The 23131-nt window shown below is 41.9% G+C and overlaps 1 protein-coding gene and 3 non-coding genes across 4 annotated transcripts; 1 reads left to right on the top strand and 3 right to left on the bottom strand.

Annotated features, from left to right (window-relative positions):
• The first annotated feature begins 214 nt into the window (after window positions 1-214).
• Window positions 215-13635, top strand: MCM4 (minichromosome maintenance complex component 4). Its single transcript, XM_035126208.2, has 16 exons — window positions 215-513; window positions 1379-1537; window positions 2235-2395; window positions 2549-2650; window positions 3003-3098; window positions 3184-3279; window positions 4042-4180; window positions 5062-5282; window positions 6003-6123; window positions 6686-6945; window positions 8704-9069; window positions 9413-9540; window positions 10193-10400; window positions 11072-11300; window positions 11507-11640; window positions 12665-13635. The coding sequence occupies exons 1-16, from the start codon at window positions 420-422 to the stop codon at window positions 12755-12757; spliced, it is 2607 nt and encodes an 868-aa protein (XP_034982099.1). The 5' UTR covers window positions 215-419; the 3' UTR covers window positions 12758-13635.
• Window positions 13636-17065: 3430 nt separating this feature from the next.
• Window positions 17066-17138, bottom strand: TRNAA-AGC (transfer RNA alanine (anticodon AGC)). The gene has a single exon. It is a non-coding gene; the product is annotated as a tRNA-Ala (tRNA).
• A 651-nt stretch (window positions 17139-17789) lies between these two features.
• On the bottom strand, window positions 17790-17862 carry TRNAA-AGC (transfer RNA alanine (anticodon AGC)). Its single transcript has one exon. It is a non-coding gene; the product is annotated as a tRNA-Ala (tRNA).
• A 474-nt stretch (window positions 17863-18336) lies between these two features.
• TRNAA-AGC (transfer RNA alanine (anticodon AGC)) lies at window positions 18337-18409 on the bottom strand. Its single transcript has one exon. It is a non-coding gene; the product is annotated as a tRNA-Ala (tRNA).
• Between the last annotated feature and the right edge of the window lie 4722 nt (window positions 18410-23131).

The raw sequence follows: 23131 nt of genomic DNA, 5'->3' as shown, positions 1-23131 counted from the left end.
GATACCATTCTAGAAGGGGGCCTCGACGTTGAAGAAAAAAGCGTTTGGAAAGCCTCGTGTAGTTTTCGTCAGCTACGTCAGTTTCACCAGCTCCTCTTCATCCATCACCATCAACTGCACCTCTCAGTTCAAGCCCTCGGCCGAAAACGTACAAGGAGCGGCACTTGCTCACACCTTCCCCCCCCCGTGCAGATTTGGAGTTTCCCACTTCCCATTGGCGGCGAAAGCCCGCGAATACTCGAGGTCACGTGATCCTTTTGGCGCGGAATTTCCTTCCTTCTCTGCACTCCTCTGTTGTGTCTCGCGCTTAGAGAAGCTGCCGTGGTCTCCATCGTCTTGCGCGCGCTGTTTTGCCAGCAGCCGCTCGCAGGGCTTTGCTGCTTCCTGGTCCCCTCGCCCTTCCTTTCCATAGGAGGATTATGTCCTCACCGGCGTCCACCCCGAGCCGCCGTGGCAGTAAGCGCCGCAGAGGCGGAACAGCCCCAACCGATGGCGGCGCCAATCCCGCTACACGTAAGTCACTCCACCTTGCCGCCACCGCCTCCACCGCGCCTGCCCCTGGGCTTCCGCACTTTTCAGGTTCCCTTTGGTAATGTTTGCCCGGCGTTGTAATTTACTGTATTCGAGGTTGCGTGCGCGCGCCTCTCCTCTTCCTAGATCTTTCAAAGGGCTCCATAGGACAGTTTCACATGCTGCGGCGGCGGGGGGGGGGGGGGGAGCCCGTGTTATACGGTGCTTCTCGCAACGATTGTGTACGCTCGTCTGGGGAAGGCAGATTCCGGTGACAGCACATTATACGCTTGCCTAGGAATACGCCTTGTTAAATCCAGTGCAACCCGCTTCTGCGGGGAGAAGAATAAGGCACTGATGCGGGTCTCCCAGTTGCCTGTACGTTGTTTTTTTAATTTTTGTTTCTAAGAGACCTGCACATAGGGATTGGGAGTCTTGTGGTCATTCCTGCACCAATCTTCCAATTGGACTCTGGCCTGGCTAGTTGTTGGGGAAGATGGGAATTATAGTCCAAAACATTTAAAAGCGTAGTGGTTCCACACTACTGCTATGCACTTGTGTGACATCTTCATTTTCTGTGTTTGCTGCTTGAAATGTTGTAATGCCTGGAACTGCCTGTTGTTCAGTGCCCCATTTTAATTTCCTTGTGCAGTTTTGAGCAGCTGTGTGACACTAGCTGGTGGCAAATGACTTTGAACAAGGACTTAATCCAAGACTATTGTGATGGTGCAGCTAATCAAGATTGAATCTGAACATGTGCAGTGTTTTTGTTTTGAGGGTGAGGGGAGGGAATCTGTTGCTTATTAGTTTGAAAAGTGAGATAAGTACAACAGCGGAGGCAAAAGTTCAAACTTTCACTTTGTTACAGCTCTTTCTGAAGATGTACAGTCTCCTCCTTCCCAACGACGTCACACAGAAGACTCTACAGGAGACTTACAACCAATGCCCACTTCTCCACCAATTGACTCACAAAGCCCAAATGTTCAAGATGCTCTGTTTTCCAGTCCACCACAATTCCAAAATTCAGGTATCTTTGACTTTGGACTGGGCAGTTGGCAATAGTATCAAACTGCTCATTTGTATCTTATCAATATTGTAAGTAAATTGTAGACACGGTGTCTACAATGCTGCTGATCAGCCAGTGCAGAGGTTCCTAATGTGGTGCCCTCCAGATGTTGTGGACTACAACTTCCATCTGTGATTATTGCCTATGCTGGCAGGGATTGATGGGAGATAGAGTCCAAAGTATCTGGAGGTCACAACATTGGCCCTGCCTGAATGTGTCTATTTTAATTTCCATGTGTTACCAGACTTGGATTAGATTCAGATGAGAGTATTATTAAGCCTCTGTGGACAGATTGTGATAATTTGTCATTTGGTATCTCTGATGCCTCACATACTTGAAACAATATTGCAGTTCAGTATCTCCCCAAAAATTATCCCATGGTATTTTTACTCTTAATTCCAAGAGATCACTTCAGATGTTTCTTCCCACCTCTAGCAATGTGCAAGCTACCCAAGTAATTTTATTAGCATTAACAAATATGTAGTCTTGTTGAGTTGGATGAGATGTGCCAGCTGGTGCAGTATACTAGTTTTAAAGCTACTTTGTATAATTCTGTAAACACCTGTCTTCTGCTGTGGAAAAAAAAGGGACAAGCTTCTGTCACAAATGCATTAACATGTATATTTCTAAAACAATAATCACATTTTATTTGATACAGTTCCAATGGACTTTGATATTAGTTCACCACTTACCTATGGCACACCCAGTTCTAGAGTAGAAGGAACCCCAAGGAGTGGTGTGCGAGGAACTCCAGTGCGACAGAGGCCTGATCTTGGCTCTGTCCGGAAGGCTAGGCAAGTGGATCTGCATTCTGATGTGGTAGGTATTTCAGATTTTCAATTGATGTTTCAGTCATATGTATATTTACTCAAAGGAAGTTTCACCCATTGAATTCAGTAGAACTTTTTATCTAATAACCAAGCATAAATTGTGGTCTTAAGTGTAATATTGATAGGTTACTCTTGTACTTAGCCTACAGCAGAAGACGCAGTGGCTAGTGAACAATCTCTTGGACAAAAGCTAGTGATATGGGGAACAGATGTCAATGTGGCCTCATGCAAAGAAAAATTTCAGGTGAGTGGACAGGGGTTTACACACTTGTATATATTTGTTTGTAATCTTATTGGCATTTAGTTTGTTTTTAAATGTTTGTACTTTGGTGTGAGATGATGAGGTCTGGAGCAATAATAATAATAATATCTGGCAGTACTTGTGGAAATCTTTTTTTCCTCGAGACAATTTGTCTAATTCTTCCACCAAGTGATGTTAAATTGTAGTAATAATCTATTGAGATAACATAAAATCAATACAGTATCATTCATGGAGGAATAACTTGTGCGTGAAAATTAATAGCATTTTATTTATGCCTGCCACAATTCTGACAGAGACTGAAATTGTATTCTTGTCTTGTTCTTTTAACATTCAGAGATTTCTTCAGCGTTTTATTGATCCAACGGCCAAAGAAGAAGAAAATATTGGCTTGGACCTTAATGAACCTCTGTATCTGCAGCGACTGGAGGAGGTATGTTATGGCAGTATTGTTTAAACCTGGCTTGCATTTTTAGATTTAAATGTTTATTATTAATGTGTGACTAAATATCTTCCAGATAAACTTGATTGGGGAGCCATTTCTGAATGTAAACTGTGACCACCTGAAAACATTCGATGAAAATCTTTACAGACAACTGATGTGCTATCCTCAGGTAAGGCAAATGTTTTCAATAGGCTCTTCAGTGCAAGAACTGAGAGAAAGTTCAGTGTGCCTAATTTTGTATTAATTAATTAATTTAGTTACTTCAGATCTGCAGAATGGTATTGTGATCTAAGGAAAATTGAATATTGCTGTCATATAAAATTGCTCAGTTCACAATTCTAATAAGTAACTCCCCTTATTTTGAAAGAAATTAGCTATGCAACATCAAGTGTTACTGTTTGAAAAACAAATGCAAAGCATTCTTGGATAGGTAGAGCTAATTGTTTTGTTCTTTGGATTCAGGCATCTACATTTTTTAAAAATGACAACAATTTGGCACAACACAAAAAGGACCCTGGCCTTGGACACAAGCTTCTATTCTTAACAGACATTAAAAACACTATAATCATTAGTAAAACCAGTGCTGTTGTTATTTAGCTGTCAGTAGGCTTAGAAAGTCTGGGCTGTATTCTGCTAATGAGTTCTGTAAGTGTAAGGACTTATACATGCGCAACAGGACTTCATTCACTGTCTTTCACCTACTCATGCCCTCCACTAATCTGCCCCAGAGGGTTATTGAAACCCCTAGGACAGCATTTAGGGAGCACACAGGAGGATGAGAAGGGGAGAATATTCCATTGCACAAGCAGAAATCCTGGAACAATTGCCTTAGTGCTGTGTTAGATTTCACCCTGTTTTCATACTGTTTTGTGCAGGTGTCAAAGCAAGTATTGATGTATACTTACAGTTTATATTTGTATCCTTTGTACAGGAAGTTATTCCAACATTTGATATGGCTGCTAACGAAATTTTCTTTGACCGCTACCCTGATTCAGTATTGGAGCATCAAATTCAAGTGAGACCATATAATGCTGTAAAAACCAGAAGCATGAGGAGCCTGAACCCAGAAGGTAAGGTGCTTTAGGTATAGCACCTTTAATAAGTTATCTGACAAACTGTCACATAAACTGCTTGGTCTTGGGCAAATAAATGCTAGAAGGATAGACGTCTTTTGAGTCACACTGAACCTGAGTCCCAATATTGTGTGGTCTTATACTGGTCAATACTTCCGTCTGCTTCAGAAAAAATTCAAGAACTAGTAAATGTATCTCAGTCCTCCCTAATTTACTAGCAAATGACTGAAGTGGAAGAACTTGCATTCCTTACATAAACATGTAATTCCATAATGCATATCACACATTTTTTGCTCTTTAGAATTGTTGACTTACGTGATGCCAGGTAGCTATTTTATGCTAATAGCTCTTTAACAATTTATGCATTTCTTTGTTGTTGTTTAGTCGTTTAGTCGTGTCCGACTCTTCGTGACCCCATGGACCATAGCACGTCAGGCACTCCTGTCTTCCACTGCCTCCCGCAGTTTGGTCAAAACTCATGTTCGTAGCTTCGAGAACACTGTCCAACCATCTTGTCCTCTGTCATCCCCTTCTCCTAGTGCCCTCAATCTTTCCCAACATCAGGGTCTTTTCCAGGGAGTCTTCTCTTCTCATGAGGTGGCCAAAGTATTGGAGCCTCAGCTTCACGATCTGTCCTTCCAGTGAGCACTCAGGGCTGATTTCCTTCAGAATGGATAGGTTTGATCTTCTTGCAGTCCATGGGACTCTCAAGAGTCTCCTCCAGCACCATAATTCAAAAGCATCAATTCTTCGGCGATCAGCCTTCTTTATGGTCCAGTTCTCACTTCCATACATCACTACTGGGAAAATGCACTACTGCATTTCTTAGTTATATTGATAAACATGATTTGGTTTTTCTTCTTCTCTTTTAATATTAGACATTGACCAGCTTATCACTATAAATGGCATGGTAATCAGGAGCTCCCAGTTAATTCCAGAAATGCAAGAAGCTTTCTTCAAGTGCCAGGTGTGTGCTTTCACAGCAAGAGTAGAAATCGATCGCGGCAGGATTGCTGAACCATCAGCATGCAAGAACTGTAACACCACGCATAGTATGGCATTGGTTCACAACCGCTCAATGTTCTCGGATAAACAGATGGTATGTTCTTTTATTAAATTAATAGGTTGAAACATTCTGATGTGTTAAATTTTCTGCAGTAAATGGTTATATGTATATTTTGCAAAAATAGTCCTTATGGTTTTCGTTACTAGACAACTAGAAATTTTGCATTTCCCACCACACTTCCTCAGGCTGCATGTATATTAAACCCCTTCTATTAATGCATGGTCCACGCTTCGTCCGTCGGAGGATGGGCGGGAGTGCTCGTGCACGCTTGCTCTTCCGGGTCGGAGGAGCATGCATGCCCACATGCTATTTCCGGCGCTCCTCCGACCCAGATGTGCACTGGAAATAGTGTGTGTGCATGTGCACGGGCGCTTCTCCATCCTCCACGCATGTGCACAAGCTATTTCTGACGCATATCCAGGTTGGAGGAGTGCCCGCGCACAGGCGCCATCAACCTGGAAGTTGGTCCCCATGCTGCGCTGCACCGCGCTGGTAAGAGCAGGGGGCGGCAGGGGTCTCCATGGGCCGGGTAGATGAGTTCTGTGGGCCGCTACTGGCCCATGGGCCTTAGGTTGCTGACCCCTGCTCTAAAGAGACGCTTGTTTCGACAAGCAATATTGTTTTCTGTTTTTTGTCTCATCAATTGCCTGAACAAATACATAGTCAGGAAAGTTTACGTCTAGTATTTCCAACAGCTAGTCAGTATGATTAAAAATATTGTTGCACTTTAACTAAGGATTGCTCTCTTACCAGATCAAGCTGCAGGAGTCTCCAGAAGACATGCCAGCTGGTCAGACACCATATACTATTGTGCTCTTTGCTCACAATGATCTAGTGGATAAGGTTCAGCCAGGTGACAGAGTTAATGTTACAGGTAAGAGAAATGTTTCGGCATCAGTTCTTGTCTTTAAGTAAAAATGAGCCTAGTATAGAATACTGGCTCCTGTAGATAAAATAGTAAGAAAGCAGTGAAATTGTGGGTGTATACAGGAATTTCCTGTTTTCTTTTACTGTAGCAGCTTCTACACTTTTTTGTGACAGCTATTGATACAAGCCTTGTTGGAAGAACGTGCAGCACTAGCTCTGTGTGTCAAGTTATCAACATTAATATTGTGGTTATTTCCATTTACATTCTGGCGTTCCCCCCAAATTAGTCTAGAGCAGCATTAATGTAAATATAAATATTGTATTTAACTTTTCAGTTTTAAAGTCCTGTAAATTACATGCCAGGTGTTATGAGTTACTTTAGGCTTGCATGTGTCTATCCATGTTCAGGGTTAAATGATATGATCTAGCACTGGGTAACTTTTAACAAGGGCTGCACAGCCAAGCCAAAATCTAAAAAGTTGTCTGGTTAGTGTCTTGGGGAAGAGGGGGAAGAGATGAATGTTGCCTCTTAATCTGGGAGATCTAATAATGGCTTTATGTTTGTTCAGGTATCTACAGAGCAGTCCCTGTTCGTGTTATTCCAAGAATGAGCAGTGTGAGATCTGTCTATAAGACCCATATTGATGTTATTCATTATTGCAAAACTGACTCAAAACGTTTGCATGGCATTGAAGAAGGAACTGAACAGAAAATGTTTACAGATGAGCGTGAGACAATGCTTCAGGAGCTTTCGAGGAAACCCGATATTTATGACAGACTTTCTTCTGCACTTGCTCCAAGTATTTATGAGCATGAAGATATTAAAAAGGTAAGGAATACTTAAAATTATACATTTGCTTCAATGACTAAATACATCAAACTTTGCATACCTGTCCTAGTATATACCGTAGTATACGTTCTAATACATAAAAGTAATTTATTCTGAAAATATTACTCTTATTTTGAGTTCATAAAGTGCTTAAAGCTGGTATATGTTAGTTCATCATTGTTTAGAATACACAGTGGGTATATGTGAAATTAAAAGTCAAACAAATACTTTAATTATATAGAAATCACATTTTTCTCTACTAAGATTGAGCTAATGGATATGACTAACTTTTGCCCATTAATTTCAGTTCATTAATTTCTACATTGCATATAACTTAGAGAGAACCCATAATTTCTAAAGAAAGATAGTAATGTTGTCCCACCTGCCATAAAGCACACATCCTTATTCTTTATACTGCCAATTGAAAACTTCCCACTATAGCTGAAATTTAATCGATGGCTAAATAAAAATTAATTGGAGCAGGTAATGTAGAGCCAGGGGACCCAGGTGGCGCTGTGGTTAAACCACTGAGCCTAGGGCTTGCTGATCAGAAGGTCGGCGGTTCGAATCCCTGTGACGGGGTGAGCTCCCGTTGCTTGGTCCCAGCTCCTGCCAACCTAGCAGTTCGAAAGCACGTCAAAATGCAAGTAGATAAATAGGAACCGCTACAGCGGGAAGGTAAACGGCGTTTCCATGTGCTGCTCTGGTTTGCCAGAAGCGGCTTTGTCATGCTGGCCACATGACCTGGAAGCTATACGCCGGCTCCCTCGGCCAATAATGCGAGATGAGCGCGCAACCCCAGAGTCGGTCACGACTGGACCTAATGGTCAGGGGTCCCTTTACCTTTACCTTTAATGTAGAGCAAGGTAATTTTAAAACAGAAGGGGATGAGACTTTGAATAATACCTTAACTCTTGTGCCTTCCTATCTTGGTGTCAGGTCAGAAATGAGCAATTGACTAAACAGAACAAGATTTCTTGCATTGTGAAGATAAATTACAATTTGTAGTGTGTTTCAATGTTGATTGGAAAAAGAAGATTTTAGTTTGCTAGGTCTGAAAATCTGAACTGGTTCTTCTGCGCTTGTGTGTTTGTCTGCAGCTTTGTGGGAGCTTCTGTGAAGCTTTATCAATTCTGTGCAAAAGATCCATGTCATCATGTTCACCTGTGTGGCTGCATCATGTAGACATGTTTCACAGAAATCAGTGTTCAAAACTCCCATTGTTCTAATTGCATTTTTGCGTCAGGGAATTTCATTAGCCCAAGCAGTTTCTGAGCTCTGGCCGCAGTACTGCGCCTGAGATTTCAGATTAAAACTGCAGAGTGGAAGGAAAGGGGGACTTTTTTCTGCCTCCGCACTTCCAGCTACTCTCTGAAGATTAGAGCAGAGACCCTCTTTAGAATATTAGGGGGGTGGGCAGGGGAAGGACTAGACCATGTGAAAAATGAACATAATAATTTAGCTGCAGTTCATTCATTTTCAGCTTTGCATTCTTGTTATAAAGAAAAAGCACACCTAGACATTCTGTTGTTGCGCCCATAACCAAAGTTTAAGGTGCCATTTAGCTCCTAGCTTTCGCATCTCAGTTTCTAACACGGACAGAAATGCTGCTTCCACATAGCAGTGGAGTTACCTAAAGGGCACCCAGGTCATCATGAGTAGTCCTTGAATCATGTCTGTGCATACAGCATATTCATAAATTGGATTTCCCTTTTTAAAGAAAAGCAGCTGTGATCATTCAAACTCCTCCTTTTGCAGGGCATTCTTCTTCAGCTGTTTGGAGGATCAAGGAAAGATTTCAGCCACACCGGCCGAGGCAATTTTCGTGCTGAGATCAACATTCTCCTTTGTGGAGATCCTGGCACCAGCAAGTCCCAGTTGCTTCAGTATGTCTATAACCTGGTTCCAAGAGGCCAGTATACATCTGGGAAAGGCTCCAGTGCAGTTGGCCTTACGGCTTATGTGATGAAGGATCCCGAAACAAAACAACTGGTTCTGCAGACTGGAGCCTTGGTCCTCAGTGACAATGGCATTTGCTGTATTGATGAGTTTGATAAAATGAATGAAAGTACAAGGTCAATGCTTCATGAAGTCATGGAACAGCAAACATTGTCAATTGCCAAGGTAAAGGCTTTCCCCCAAATAAATCCTTTTCTTTTGATCTATAGGAGATTCTGATCTTGGCATTTGCATCATTGTATTTCATGTTTATATGTGAACGCTTATGTTTATGTAGCCAAAATGGCACCACGTACACACACGGAGAGGGGGAGAGAGAGAGAGAGAGCGCTATAACAGGCTTGGTGAGGTTCACAAAATCTCACTTTTAAAAAAATCTCATAAAGGGATCAAGTCTCACAACACAGTTTAATATTTGCACTCATGACTACAGCCTGCATGTAAATGGATGCTCAGCTTTCCCTCTACTAGAGTTGTAAATGAATTTCAAATCTTTACTTCCTGACAGGCTGGAATTATTTGCCAACTGAATGCTCGTACCTCTATTCTGGCTGCTGCTAATCCAATAGAATCCCAGTGGAATCCAAAGAAAACAACCATCGAAAACATCCAGCTTCCCCATACACTGCTATCTAGGTATACCTTGAGACATTTTATTGCTGTGTGTTAGCTGTGCCTGAAATAGTCCTATTTGGAAACTTACTATGAAGTCGCCACCTTCCATATTGGGTTTTGGAACGCAAATATCAGAACCTTTTTCACTGCCTGGTAAATATTTAAAGCTTTTTGCATGCTGCAGGGCAAGACTTTTTTTAAAAAAAAATTGAATTGGCATTGAAATCTAGATGCCTCTTTGTGTATGTATTCATGGAAGCCTATGTAGACTGCCAATCTGAGGTTTTTCCCTTGGTCCACAGAATGAACAGGGTTCCAATTTACAGATTGTGGGGCAGAGACTTAACAGAAAACATATAGTTTGCTTTCTAGTAATGGCAGTTGTGTTAGAGCAGGCATCCCCAAACTTTGGCCCTCCATATGTTTTGGACTACAATTCCCATCATCCCTGAACACTGGTCCTCTTAGCTAGGGATCATGGGAGTTGTAGGCCAAAACATCTGGAGGGCCGCAGTCTGGGGATGCCTGTGTTAGAGCCTGTTATATACCACCATCTATGACTGATATTAACAACAGTGTCAGTTTCTGACAACTTAATTATATCCATGAGGCAACAGTTGCAATGGTGCAGAGGTTGTTCATGTGGCAGCATTATTGTTGTTGTTATACATAGGTTTGATCTCATTTTCCTAATGCTGGACCCTCGAGATGAAGCATATGACAGACGTTTGGCTCATCACTTGGTTGCATTATACTACCAAACTGAAGAGCAGGTTGAAGAAGAGCACATGGATATGGCAGTTTTAAGGGATTATATTGCTTATGCTCGTAGTTATGTTAACCCAAGACTAAGTGAAGAAGCAAGTCAAGCTCTCATTGAAGTAAGTACAGTACAGGTTAAAGCTAAAAATATGACTACTAAAAAAAACATTTAACCCAAATAGAGTTGGGTTTTTAAAAAATGTTTACTCCTCAAAATGCCCTCAGTGATTTGTATGCTGGTGGTAAATTTTTGTCATTATCTTGTTGGGCTGTGTGTGTGATAAAGGGGAACCATACCGGGGTGAAGGCATCCTCTTCTATTTGTCCCCACGCCAGTTTCAGCTTGTTGTTTAGTTTTTCTAGTAAGCTGTTTCCCATACTACTTGGTACCACTTGTCCATGCCTACTCCTGATAGGTCTCTCCAATGCCTGGTTATGACGCTCCTGGTCACAACGAAAGCTGACATCAAGGCCTACATATATTAAGCAAAACAGAAGCATCGTCACCTACTCTCACCCCCATCCACCCTCCCATCCCCTATCTACCTCGTTTTCCCTCTTTCTTCTTAGTGTCTTAACAAATGAAACTGATTTGCAAAAATGATACATGTTAAAATATGAGAGACACTGCACACTCCTTTGTAATTCAAGAAATCTTTAATAAAAATATGTTTTTAAAAAATGCCCTCAGTGATGGCTGCACATACCTGCCTGCCTAAGTAACATTCTTAGATTTAACAGTCCTTGAAAACATGTTTACAGTGTACCTTTCATTTTCTCTTCACACTAGGCATATGTGGATATGAGGAAGATTGGAAGTGGTAGAGGAATGGTTTCTGCATATCCTCGACAGCTGGAATCTTTGATTCGTCTGGCAGAAGCGCATGCTAAAGTACGATTTTCTAAGAAAGTAGAGACAGTGGATGTTGAAGAAGCAAAGCGTCTTCACCGTGAAGCTCTGAAACAGTCCGCTACGGATCCAAGGACTGGAATTGTGGACATATCTATTCTCACCACAGGTCTATAGCTAAAAACGAATCAATCTTGTTAATTTCTGGCTTGAATAATGTTGCAGCATGATCAGCCTGAAACTTGCTGATACAATCTATTGGGGGGGGGAATCTGATTTGTAGTCTTGGAAGACTTCTTTTAAAGAAGTCATTCAAATGATTTATTATATTGTGGGGAAAACATTGTGACTCTTTCTGTTTGTTTCTTTTTTAAGGAATGAGTGCCACTGCCCGTAAACGCAAAGAAGAACTGGCTCAGGCTTTGAGGAAGGTTATTCAGTCTAAGGGTAAAACACCAGCTCTAAGATATCAACAGCTCTTTGAGGATCTTCGCGCACAATCTGAAACAGTAAGTTTGTTGTAAGGCTTGCATGCTGTGTTCTATTCACTTTCACAAGTACAAACTATCTAAGGAATGTCTCCTTCCCCACCCTGAATGTCTCCTCTGGGTTTTCCGACACTGTACCATGAGTTGTTCATTAGGTATAATTTTGTTTGTTGTGATTAGGCAAGGGGGCAGGGAAGTGTATTGATGAAGTGTCAGGATTGAACAACACGAAGGCTATTTAGTCATTGCAGCACTGCCTTATTGCACTCAAGCCTGAGCCTCTAAAAGAGTTAGTTACAGGGCACTTTGTACATGCACAATCTTCCTTACCACCTCTTATTTTCCCCATTGTCTTCCTACTGATCTGACTCAAAACTGGGCTGGATTTGCAATAATCCTGAAGGTACTTGAAACTTAACCATGATCATTGGCCTACTTTTCTTCCTCAGGGTTGTCTACCACCCAAAGGGGTGATCTTTTCCACATTTTTTGTTGTCATAATCATTTATTTAGATTTGTTGTTACTGACTGTTAAAAATATTGAAAAATCTCTATTGTTCCAAAACATGGAGTATCATCTCGCTCATCTGCCTTAGAACCCTACTACGTTGCAGAATGTAGTGGCCTATTCGAGGGCGCATGCTTGGTTCATGCATGGCATTGATGAGCAATTAATCCTCACAGTTGCCATGCATGAACAACAGAGCATGTGGCAAAAGCATCTTCAGTGTTTCCCCTTCAGCTGCATGTTGCAGATGGGACTCAGTAGTGACAGAAAATCTTTCTTTCCAGGATGTTTGGCTGCTTTTACTCATCATCTCCCTCAGAGCCCCTTAATAAGCTCCCAAGAAACTCCTGGATGCCCAAGCACAATTTGAAAACCACTAATAGATTTTAGCTTCACGCTGGAACTTAATATACTATTTCTTATTTCATTGTTGAAGTATAATGGCTTCAGGGTGTGCAAAAATAATGCAATCCCTACAGTCTGGGTTGTTGTAGATAGTATTTGTATGTTAATGTCAGTATTTTTTTTTCTTTTAAGGCTGTCACTAAAGAAATGTTTGAAGAAGCACTGCATGCATTGGCTGATGACGACTTCTTGACTGTGACTGGGAAGACTGTTAGACTTCTCTAAATAAACCCTAACTTTACAGGAAAAGAACTATAAAACTAACTTCTTGGTGTAACTTTGCTTTAATACAATATGCTTACATCATACTTGTTAGACTGGAATTGGACTAGGGGGTCATCACTATCAGCATGGAAAATTAGTGTTAAGATTTTGCTTATTAAGGAATGTTAATTCAGCTCAGTTAATTTTAGCACATTTTTTCTCAGCATCTTTTAAAGAGTAAGCTCTACATAAAATCTCAAACTATAAAAATTTATCGTTACAATTTTTGAATTCAGATTCATATGAATGTCTCCTACAGCCCTATTTCTGCATATTAGATAATGCTTGTGAATATTCTATTTGTAATAAAATGCAAATTACTTATTCTACTTCATTGTGCATTTTGAAAATTTGAAAACTTTGTTATGCTGAATCTGGTCAGTTGATACTTTGTGTATAATTCTCTGTCTCTGATATAGAAAACAGTAGGGCTTGATTCAGATTAAATCATACTAAGCCATGATTTTTGCTAATCATTACTTAAAAACTCACACATGGTTTCCGTTTCCAGACATATACAGAAGGTAACCATGGATTAGAGCTTCTTCTCTGCTTCCATTTTTCATCTTGTCAACACTTAAGCTTCATAAGTTTATTCTGTTTTGCATATAGCAGAAGCTCTTGCGATGAAGCAACAGCCCTAACCATAGTCTGAATGCTTTGTTTCTCAGCACCTCACGACATTGGTTGACATTTCTTAATGAGAGGCTGAAGCCATTGGAGACTCAAATGCTGATGGAAGGCTCTTTGATTCCGTGGAGGCTTTATTCAACAAGAAAGGCAAAATTTGCCAATTCCCTCTCCCATTTGAAACCTATCAAAATCTGTTTCAGAGGGATGGGGGACCATTTGGAACAGCATGGTAAGGGGAGTACAGTGGTACCTCGGTTTACGAACTTAATCCGTTCTGGAAGTCCATTCTTAAACCACAATGGTTCTTAAACTGAGGCACACTTTCCCTAATGAGGCCTCCCACAACTGGTGTCCTTCCACCGTTCGGATTCCGTTCTTAGACCAAGGTAAATTTCGCAAACCAGGACACTACTTCCGGTTTTGCATAGTTCATAAACCGAATCGTTCGTAAACAGGACTGTTATTAAACCGAGGTACCACTATATTGTCAGAAAAATGCCTTCTTTTTGTTGTACTAGAAGAAGATTTCACTGAATCAAAGAACCTTCCAACATAGCAATGAATGAAATTGGATAAAACCTGAGCTTTCTAAAGCTGCAATCCTGTTTATGCTTACTTAAACTTAACTTGCAATAATGTACAGGAGTATCAGCTGGTGATCTGGGGCTTCAGAAGTCTGACTAATTATTTACCCTAAATCTACCCCTTGACATGCTTTATTCCTTATGAATTAGCATTATATCAACAAAAAAAGTTTGGTGTGACTGATTTGCATGTGTTGCATATTACTAGTTGCACACCCTTTAAAAAATAATACTGTTTATAGCTTTTTAAAAATAGAAAACTCATGTACAGCACATGATTTAATAATCATTTTTCAGAGAAAACAAAAGATAACTAACCAAAACCATATTTTAGAGGCACAAATAGGCTACAAATTTAATCATCATTCCAGTAATGAAATCTCCCTTTAGCTGGAGTGGCATGGCTGCAAGAGAAACACTGGAAGAAGTTTGCATAGTACCTAAGTAAGAAAAGCTTTGAAAGCAACGATGGTACATGTTCTGCCTGCTGCCATAGGAGCTTTAAAGTACATCAGCAACATGTATCTAAATAAGGCTTGACACATACAGGAACCCTATTTAGGAAGCCCTATTCATGCATATGCTGGCCATATTCTACAGGCATGCATTTCTTCATGTAGTTGTAGACCCTGTCCCTGCCTGTATGTTCACTCTATAGAAAAAGAAGACGAAATATATATTGAGAGCCATGATGAGTGTGGCATATATAGATGGACAACAACCTGGGTGTGTTGTATCTTTAAAAACGCACGACACACATCCTGTCGGGTTCCTGACAATGAGCAAGCATAATAATAGCAATGTGCTTAAATGGCAACCATTCATTATATGAAAAAAAGAATACAGTTGGAAATGACAAAATGTAGAGGCTCAATACAATACTAGCGGGTGGTTAACCCCTGGTTTGAAACCTGACCTGGTCCCAAAAGACCACCACCACCACCCCCATTGTGGGAAGTGGGCAAGTGTCCTGCTGCAAATCGCTTCCTCCCTGGCCGTCAGAATTAGATCATTTGATGAGCACAGAGACGAGCACCCCTCCTCAGCTCATGTGCATGGGTCATCTGAAAGTAGCCACTCTCATAACTGGTATGCAGCCCCCAAGGAATGGGTCAAGGGTGAATATTATTCCCAGACCCAAAAAATTAGCCACCCCTGATTTACATATTGAAGCCAGGACACTTTCAAATTACAATTCCAGGTGCACAGCAGCTAGCCCAGCCATCTTTTCCTGCAACAAATGAACAACATTTTGCCACCAGCTGGGGAAGTAAGAATTGTATGTTGTAATAAAAACAACCACAAGGAGGAGACTAAGGCGATGAGTGGAACCTATTCTGGACTACCAGCTGTTGGTGTTACCAAAGAGGGAAATATAGCAGTATTAGTCAATTATGTAGAATAATTGTTTTTAAAAGGAAATGTTAAGGAAAACAGCATATAATGGAGACAATGCAGGGGCATTAATCTTGTTGGTAAAACATGCTGCCTAGTTGTGTTTATTTAATTCTGCATCGAAAATATGCAAAAGATGTACACAACTTCAGCTCCTCTGAGCTTCAAATAAAAAACAATTGTTTTGATAGCTAAATGGATATATTCTGTTCCTGCTGAAATAGATTGTCAACTTGCAACAGAAAAAAGCATTTGCTTTCAACTCTTCCCTATTTAGAGTTTTAAGGTTCTCTCCAGTTTTAGCTGTTTTTCCAGTGCTTCGCTAGCATCTTTAAATAATATTTTAATAGGGAAAATGTTTGCGTTTTTAAACCCTCACAAGCATGAAAGCATTCTGCGTTGGAAATTGAGAGTTCAACAACATCATGAGGGCCACAAATTAGCCCCTCCTGGGTGTAAGGCAGTGGCCAACAAGTTTGTTGTCAACCCAGCAAAATAAATACCCAGCAAGCCAGCAAAATAATAGCGCAGGCCAAGGCTAACAGGAAGCCAAAGGAAAAGAAGTATGGAAATCTTCCCTTTTCCTCCTCCCACTCCATGAATGGAAATGCATTAAAAAGTAGTAGTAACGGGAACTCTTCCGGGCTCATTCATGTACAGTGGTACCTCGGTTTATGAACACAATTGGTTCCGGACGTCTGTTCATAAACTGAAGCGTTCATAAACTGAAGCAAACTTTCCCATTTAAAGTAATGGAAAGTGGATTAATCCGTTCCAGACAGTCCGCGGAGTAACTGTTCATAAACTGAAGCGAACTTTCCCATTGAAAGTAATGGAAAGTGGATTAATCCGTTCCAGACGGGTCTGCGGAGTACTTAAACTGAAGCGTTCATAAACTGAAACATGGGTGTAATTGGTTCCAGAAGTCTGTTCATAAACTGAAGCGTTCATAAACTGAAGTGAACTTTCCCATTGAAAGTAATGGAAAGTGAATTAATCCGTTCCAGATAGGTCCGCGGCGTTCATAAACCGAAAATTCATAAACCGAGGTGTTCATAAACCGAGGTTCCACTGTACCGGTAGTTGTAACAATTAACAGTAGCTGATCTCTCTATTTTGAAAGAGACACGTGCAACAGTGTTTCATTTGATATTATCACTTCTTAGAATCAGTTTCAACGGGACAATATTATATTGTTAGCGTACCTATTGAAGCAAACTTAAGTAGGGTTGTAGTCAACTAACGTTTACTCAGAGTATTTAAATTAATGACCGACGTGTGTTCTTTAATTTCAATGGATCTACTCCAAACCAAAGTTAACTTTATGCAAATTGATTTAGAGTTGTTTCACTACTATTTCTGCCTTTTGAGAAAAAAATCAAACCTCCAGTTGTAGGTACACATAATGGAGAGCAAGCACCTTTGCAAAACTTACTTTTGAGCAAACATGCATGGGATAAGGACGGGATTAGTTTCTGAAAAGGGACAAAATAAAGAATTAGAAGATGCAGAATGACGACCCCAGTTCCTTTCATTCTGCGTGAGGAGCTGTGATTGAGCGACCTTTTTACAAGACGTGTCCCACAAACATTTCAAAACCACAACCCTCTATTAATTTCTTCCTATTAAAAACGCAAGGGCCGCGCAAAAGCCCAGCTGGAGAATGCGGGCATCGATCCCGCTACCTCTCGCATGCTAAGCGAGCGCTCTACCATTTGAGCTAATTCCCCCTCCGCAGGCGATTGTGAAATTCTACAGTGGAAAGTCTCTTCGTGAAACAGCTATAGCATGAGTCTTTACTGAGTCAGGGCTGGGGGGCTACAGGATCATTTTTGAACAACAAGCTGAAGAGGAGCTTCTGACAGGCACTCTATAAAAGCACTCTCCCCCTCATTGTTGGCTGGAGAGTTGGAGGCAGGAAGTCATAAAAGGGCAAGAGCTAAAGCGACAGTATTTGCGATGCCCCTTGCTGTGCGTATTCCGAAGGTTCCCACCATGAAAAAGATTTTTTTTGGGGAGGGGAGCGCATTGACATCTGACTTTCTAATTAAGGGGTCTGCCTTCTGAGCTCCCATTTACCTCATTCTGCTTAGCAGAGTCATAAGCAACAAGTTTGGGGTGGGGATTTTTTTTAAAAAAAACCAAACATAAATAAATCAGCCCCCTAGGGAAAGCGTGCCTCTATCCAGCTACCCTCTTTCATTCTTACATACAAGCCCTTGACTGTATGGGGCAATTCCCCTGTTTATTTCGTTTGGCAGACTGCGATCAAAAAAGCTTTTATTTAAAATAAAATAAAAAAACACACCAGGGAATTTTAAACATTTTTTTTAAAATATTGCTGATTATTCTTCCTGTTAAAAAAAGGAAAAAGCATGAATTGGAGAATGCGGGCATCGATCCCGCTACCTCTCGCATGCTAAGCGAGCGCTCTACCATTTGAGCTAATTCCCCTCTCTGTACTAAGCCTGCTGCTTAGCCTGTGGTGAAATGCCGCAGGAAATGGGATTTCCTTTAAAAAAATAAATTCTGCAGTTTACTTTCTAAGCCGTAAAACAAACCCAGGTTTAGCTCCATTTGGAAGCGGATTGAGGAAGTGGAAGGGGTGCATAAGCGGCAGCAAAGAGATGATCCCAAAAGATCTGTCACCAAACAACTGCGGCATCCTGCACCATTCATTTCAGAAAGCTCACCTTTCTGGTTCCCTCCCTTTGGCTGGAGGAGCATCGCCCCCTCCAAACCCTGGCTGCGCATTTCATTTACAAATACTGAATCAGGTTACAACTGTATCGGGTAACCTGCTCTATCTAAGCCTTTACTTTTCGCATTACTGTATTAAGCAGCAATCTTTCCAACGACGGACTGGTCTCGTTTAGCCAGCTGCTTTAACGAAGGGAAATAAATGTGTGACATAAAGAGAGCACAGCCTGGAGAATGCGGGCATCGATCCCGCTACCTCTCGCATGCTAAGCGAGCGCTCTACCATTTGAGCTAATTCCCCTTCATGCTTGTACTGCGCAGTCGTCACCCTTAGGAGTGCCACCGCAGGAAATGAGCTGCCTGGTCTTAGGCACTGGCATATTTGTATTTTGATAAAATACTTGTTTCTTGGAATCGTCCTTTCACAACCTACTATAAGTGTAATATCCCATACCAGTCCTACTCAGAGTAGACCTATTTAAATGAATTATCATTTAAATGTTAGTAGCTCAGTCGGTAGAGCAGGACACTCTTTAATCTCAGGGTCATGGACTCGAACCTCACATTTGCGCAGTGTAGGGGGTTGGACCAGATGATTCCTTGTGCTGGTCCCTTCCAATCAATCATCATTTCTTGCTCCTCTGTTTCTTGCTTCCCACCAGCACCATCATCCCACATCCACACACAAAAAAAAAATCTTGGAGAATGCGGGCATCGATCCCGCTACCTCTCACATGCTAAGCGAGCGCTCTACCATTTGAGCTAATTCCCCCTTTCTCAAACATCCTTCAGCGCTCACCCTTCAGTGCGTCATCGCAGGAAATGAGCTGTCTAGCAAACATTCATGCAGTTGTTCCCTGTCCGGCAGTTCACGCAAGCAAGCAGCGAAACAACGTGGTGCTGAACATCTGTGCTTTTAATCCTCTCCTTCCGGGAGTTTAACTCTCTGGACTTGGACAGAAGGCAGATAATTTATACTGCTGCAGTGAATTAGCAACATCAGTTTTCAAAGCATTTCAATACTGTTACAGGCACGGATCGAATCTCTGGAAGAGCCACGTGCAAGAGCAGCCAACAAAACCCCAGCCAGGCCAATTAAATAAGGAGAGACGGAGCAGAGAAAGGGGAAAGATGAGAAAGGGGTGTGCTGAAAACCCAACCCAAATCTGGAGAGTATTATTTTAAAGATAGGACAAGGCATTTAACCCCCCCCCCCCCCAAGAGAGACAAACCGGACGCGAGAAAGAAGGCAGAGACAGAACTGTTACAGAGATGAAGAAGAAGAGTTTGGATTTGATATCCCGCTTTATCACTACCCGAAGGAGTCAAAGCGGCTAACATTCTCCTTTCCCTTCCTCCCCCACAACAAACACTCTGTGAGGTGAGTGGGCCTGAGAGACTTCAAAGAAGTGTGACTAGCCCAAGTGTGACTATATACACAGAGGAATTATACCAGAAAGACATGGAGGTTTCGTACACCCCAGGTAGTGTGGTTGCTGACCTTGAGCCAGACATCTTGGAGAGTGAAGTCAAATGGGCCTTAGAAAGCACTGCTAATAACAAGGCCAGTGGAAGTGATGATATTCCAGCTGAACTATTTAAAATTTTAAAAGATGATGCTGTTAAGGTGCTACACCCAATATGCCAGCAAGTTTGGAAAACTCGGCAATGGCCAGAGGATTGGAGAAGATCAGTCTACATCCCAATTCCAAAGAAGGGCAGTGCCAAAGAATGCTCCAACTACCGCACTATTGCGCTCATTTCACACGCTAGCAAGGTTATGCTTAAAATTCTACAAGGCAGGCTTAGGCAGTATGTGGACCGAGAACTCCCAGAAGTGCAAGCTGGATTTCGAAAGGGCAGAGGAACCAGAGACCAAATAGCAAACATGCGCTGGATTATGGAGAAAGCTAGAGAGTTCCAGAAAAACATCTACTTCTGCTTCATTGACTATGCAAAAGCCTTTGACTGTGTCGACCACAGCAAACTATGGCAAGTTCTTAAAGAAATGGGAGTGCCTGATCACCTCATCTGTCTCCTGAGAAATCTCTATGTGGGACAAGAAGCTACAGTTAGAACTGGATATGGAAAAACTGAGTGGTTCAAAATTGGGAAAGGAGTACGACAAGGTTGTATATTGTCTCCCTGCTTATTTAACTTATATGCAGAATTCATCATGCGAAAGGCTAGACTAGATGAATCCCAAGCCGGAATTAAGATTGCCGGAAGAAATATCAACAACCTCAGATATGCAGATGACACAACCTTGATGGCAGAAAGCGAGGAGGAATTAAAGAACCTTTTAATGAGGGTGAAAGAGGAGAGCGCAAAATATGGTCTGAAGCTCAACATCAAAAAAACCAAGATCATGGCCACTGGTCCCATCACCTCCTGGCAAATAGAAGGGGAAGAAATGGAGGCAGTGAGAGATTTTACTTTCTTGGGCTCCTTGATTACTGCAGATGGTGACAGCAGTCACGAAATTAAAAGACGACTGCTTCTTGGGAGAAAAGCAATGACAAACCTAGACAGCATCTTAAAAAGCAGAGACATCACCTTGCCGACAAAGGTCCGTATAGTTAAAGCTATGGTTTTCCCAGTAGTGATGTATGGAAGTGAGAGCTGGACCATCAAGAAGGCTGATCGCCGAAGAATTGATGCTTTTGAATTATGGTGCTGGAGGAGACTCTTGAGAGTCCCATGGACTGCTAGAAGATCAAACCTATCCATTCTTAAGGAAATCAGCCCTGAGTGCTCCCTGGAAGGACAGATCGTGAAGCTGAGGCTCCAATACTTTGGCCACCTCATGAGAAGAGAAGAATCCTTGGAAAAGACCCTGATGTTGGGAAAGATGGAGGGCACTAGGAGAAGGGGACGTCAGAGGACAAGATGGTTGGACAGTGTTCTCGAAGCTACGAACATGAGTTTGACCAAACTGCGGGAGGCAGTGCAAGACAGGAGTGCCTGGCGTGCTATGGTCCATGGGGTCACGAAGAGTCGGACACGACTAAACGACTAAACAACAACAACAAGCCCAAGGTCACCCAGCAGCTACATGTGGAGGAGCGGAGATGTGAAACCAGTTCCCCAGATTACCAGTCTACAGCTCTTAACCACTATACCACGCTGGTTCTACACCACACTGGATATCCAAAGGAAGTTTATTGTTGCAGGCTATGTAAAATAAAGGCAGTTTAATAATAATCATCAGTATTCAATATTGATTGCATGTAGGGGGCACAAGCTAAAATGAGGATTCCCTAGGATACTTGTGTCACAGCCCAATCTAAGGGACACCACGACCACTATTTGTTTGTTTGTTTGTTTGTTTGGCTTTCTTTTTAGATGGAAGGAAGGAAACGAGACAGGAGAAGGTGCCTCTGCAATGGTCCCTTTCATAGTTGTGTGCAGAATATACTTCGGTAGGTCTAGCTCAGGCATCTTCTTCTTCTTCTTCTTCTTCTTCTTCTTCTTCTTCTTCTTCTTCTTCTTCTTCCTCTTCCTCTTCCTCTTCCTCTTCCTCCTCTTCTTCTTCTTCTTCTTCTTTGGCAATTACTTGTAGCCGAGTAGGATTGTCAGGCATAGACAAACTCTAGCTCTCCTGATGTTTTGGAACTACAATTCCCATCATCCCTAGTTAACAGGACCAGTGGTCAGGGATGATGGGAATTGTAGCCTCAAAACATCTGGCGGGCCAGAGTTTGCCTATGCCTGGTCTAGCTTTTTTCACCTTGGCTTGTCCAATGGCACCTGTCAAAATGCTCTATTCTATGCAACAATTTAGAATAAAGGAGCCCTGCCCTCCTTTGCACCTGGATCGCCCTACGAGGAAAAAAGGAGCAAAACAGGCATATGAGGTAAAAAATAAATTCAGAATACAGTCATACCTTGGTTTAAGTACGCCTCGGTTTGAGTATTTTCAGTTTAAGTACTCCATGGACTTGTTTGGAACGGATTAATCCAGTTTCCATTACTTTCAATGGGAAAGTTCGCTTCAGGTTAAGTACGCTTCAGGTTAAGTACGGACTTCCGGAACCAATTACACTCATACCTCGGGTTAAGTACGCTTCAGGTTGAGTACTCCGCGGACCCGTCTGGAACAGATTAATCCACTTTCCATTACTTTCAATGGGAAAGTTCGCTTCAGGTTAAGGACACTTCAGGTTGAGTACTCCACGGACCCATCTGGAACAGATCGATCCAGTTTCCATTACTCTCAATGGGAAAGTTCGCTTCAGGTTAAGTACGCTTCAGGTTAAGTACTCCTCGGACCCGTCTGGAACAGATCAATCCACTTCCCATTACTTTCAATGGGAAAGTTCACTTCGGGTTAAGTATGCTTCAGGTTAAATACAGACTTCCGGAACCAATTGTGTTTGTAAACCGAGGTACCACTGTAAAACTGATCTCTATGCTCTATGCTGTAGTTTGGAATTAAAGGCAGGTTTGATTGAGCTGGACACTACTACGTCAGAATACTTAGGCTGCTGGGGAGTAAGTCCAATTGGACTCAGTAGGGATCTACTTCTGAGTAGACGTGCCTTGGTTTGTACTGGTAATCCTGTAGCCAAAACTGCAGCCCTATGTCTGCAGGCTGAAACAGTGTAGCTCAAATTTCAGTGGAACTTCTCCCAATCTGCCAGCCAAGGAGATGAATCACCAAGATGAGTCACCAAAGGTTAAACTCCTCATCTTGTGAGGGGAATTAGCTCAAATGGTAGAGCGCTCGCTTAGCATGTGAGAGGTAGCGGGATCAATGCCCGCATTCTCCAATTTTGTGTATTTTAATAGAGAGAATATTTAAAAGTAAGTTTGGTTAAAATTCTGTGGTGTGTTTTAATACTGTTAAAAGTTGGGTGGGGGGAGTTTCAGGCTGGTTACCTCACCTCAAAAAGAATATTGTAGAGTTGGAAAAGGTTCAGAAAAGGGCAACCAAAATTATCAAGCTCCAACTCCCCTATGAGAACAGCTTGCAGCATTTGGGACCTTTTAATTTAGAGAAAAGGCAAGTAAAGGTGATGTG

Source organism: Zootoca vivipara, chromosome 8, assembly GCF_963506605.1.
Source record: "Zootoca vivipara chromosome 8, rZooViv1.1, whole genome shotgun sequence".
Classification (NCBI taxonomy): domain Eukaryota; kingdom Metazoa; phylum Chordata; class Lepidosauria; order Squamata; family Lacertidae; genus Zootoca; species Zootoca vivipara.
The sequence above is the reverse complement of the archived record's forward strand: the minus strand, read 5'-3'. Positions and strand labels throughout refer to the sequence as shown.

What these genes read in the sequence shown, in the direction of transcription:
- MCM4 (XM_035126208.2), top strand. Translation starts at nt 420, where the DNA reads ATGTCCTCACCGGCGTCCACCCCGAGCCGCCGTGGCAGTAAGCGCCGC. An exon ending in ATCTGCAGCGACTGGAGGAG is followed by an intron (nt 3,099 to 3,183) that starts GTATGTTATGGC and finishes AATATCTTCCAG; the next exon opens with ATAAACTTGATTGGGGAGCC. An exon ending in AAACATTGTCAATTGCCAAG is followed by an intron (nt 9,070 to 9,412) that starts GTAAAGGCTTTC and finishes ACTTCCTGACAG; the next exon opens with GCTGGAATTATTTGCCAACT.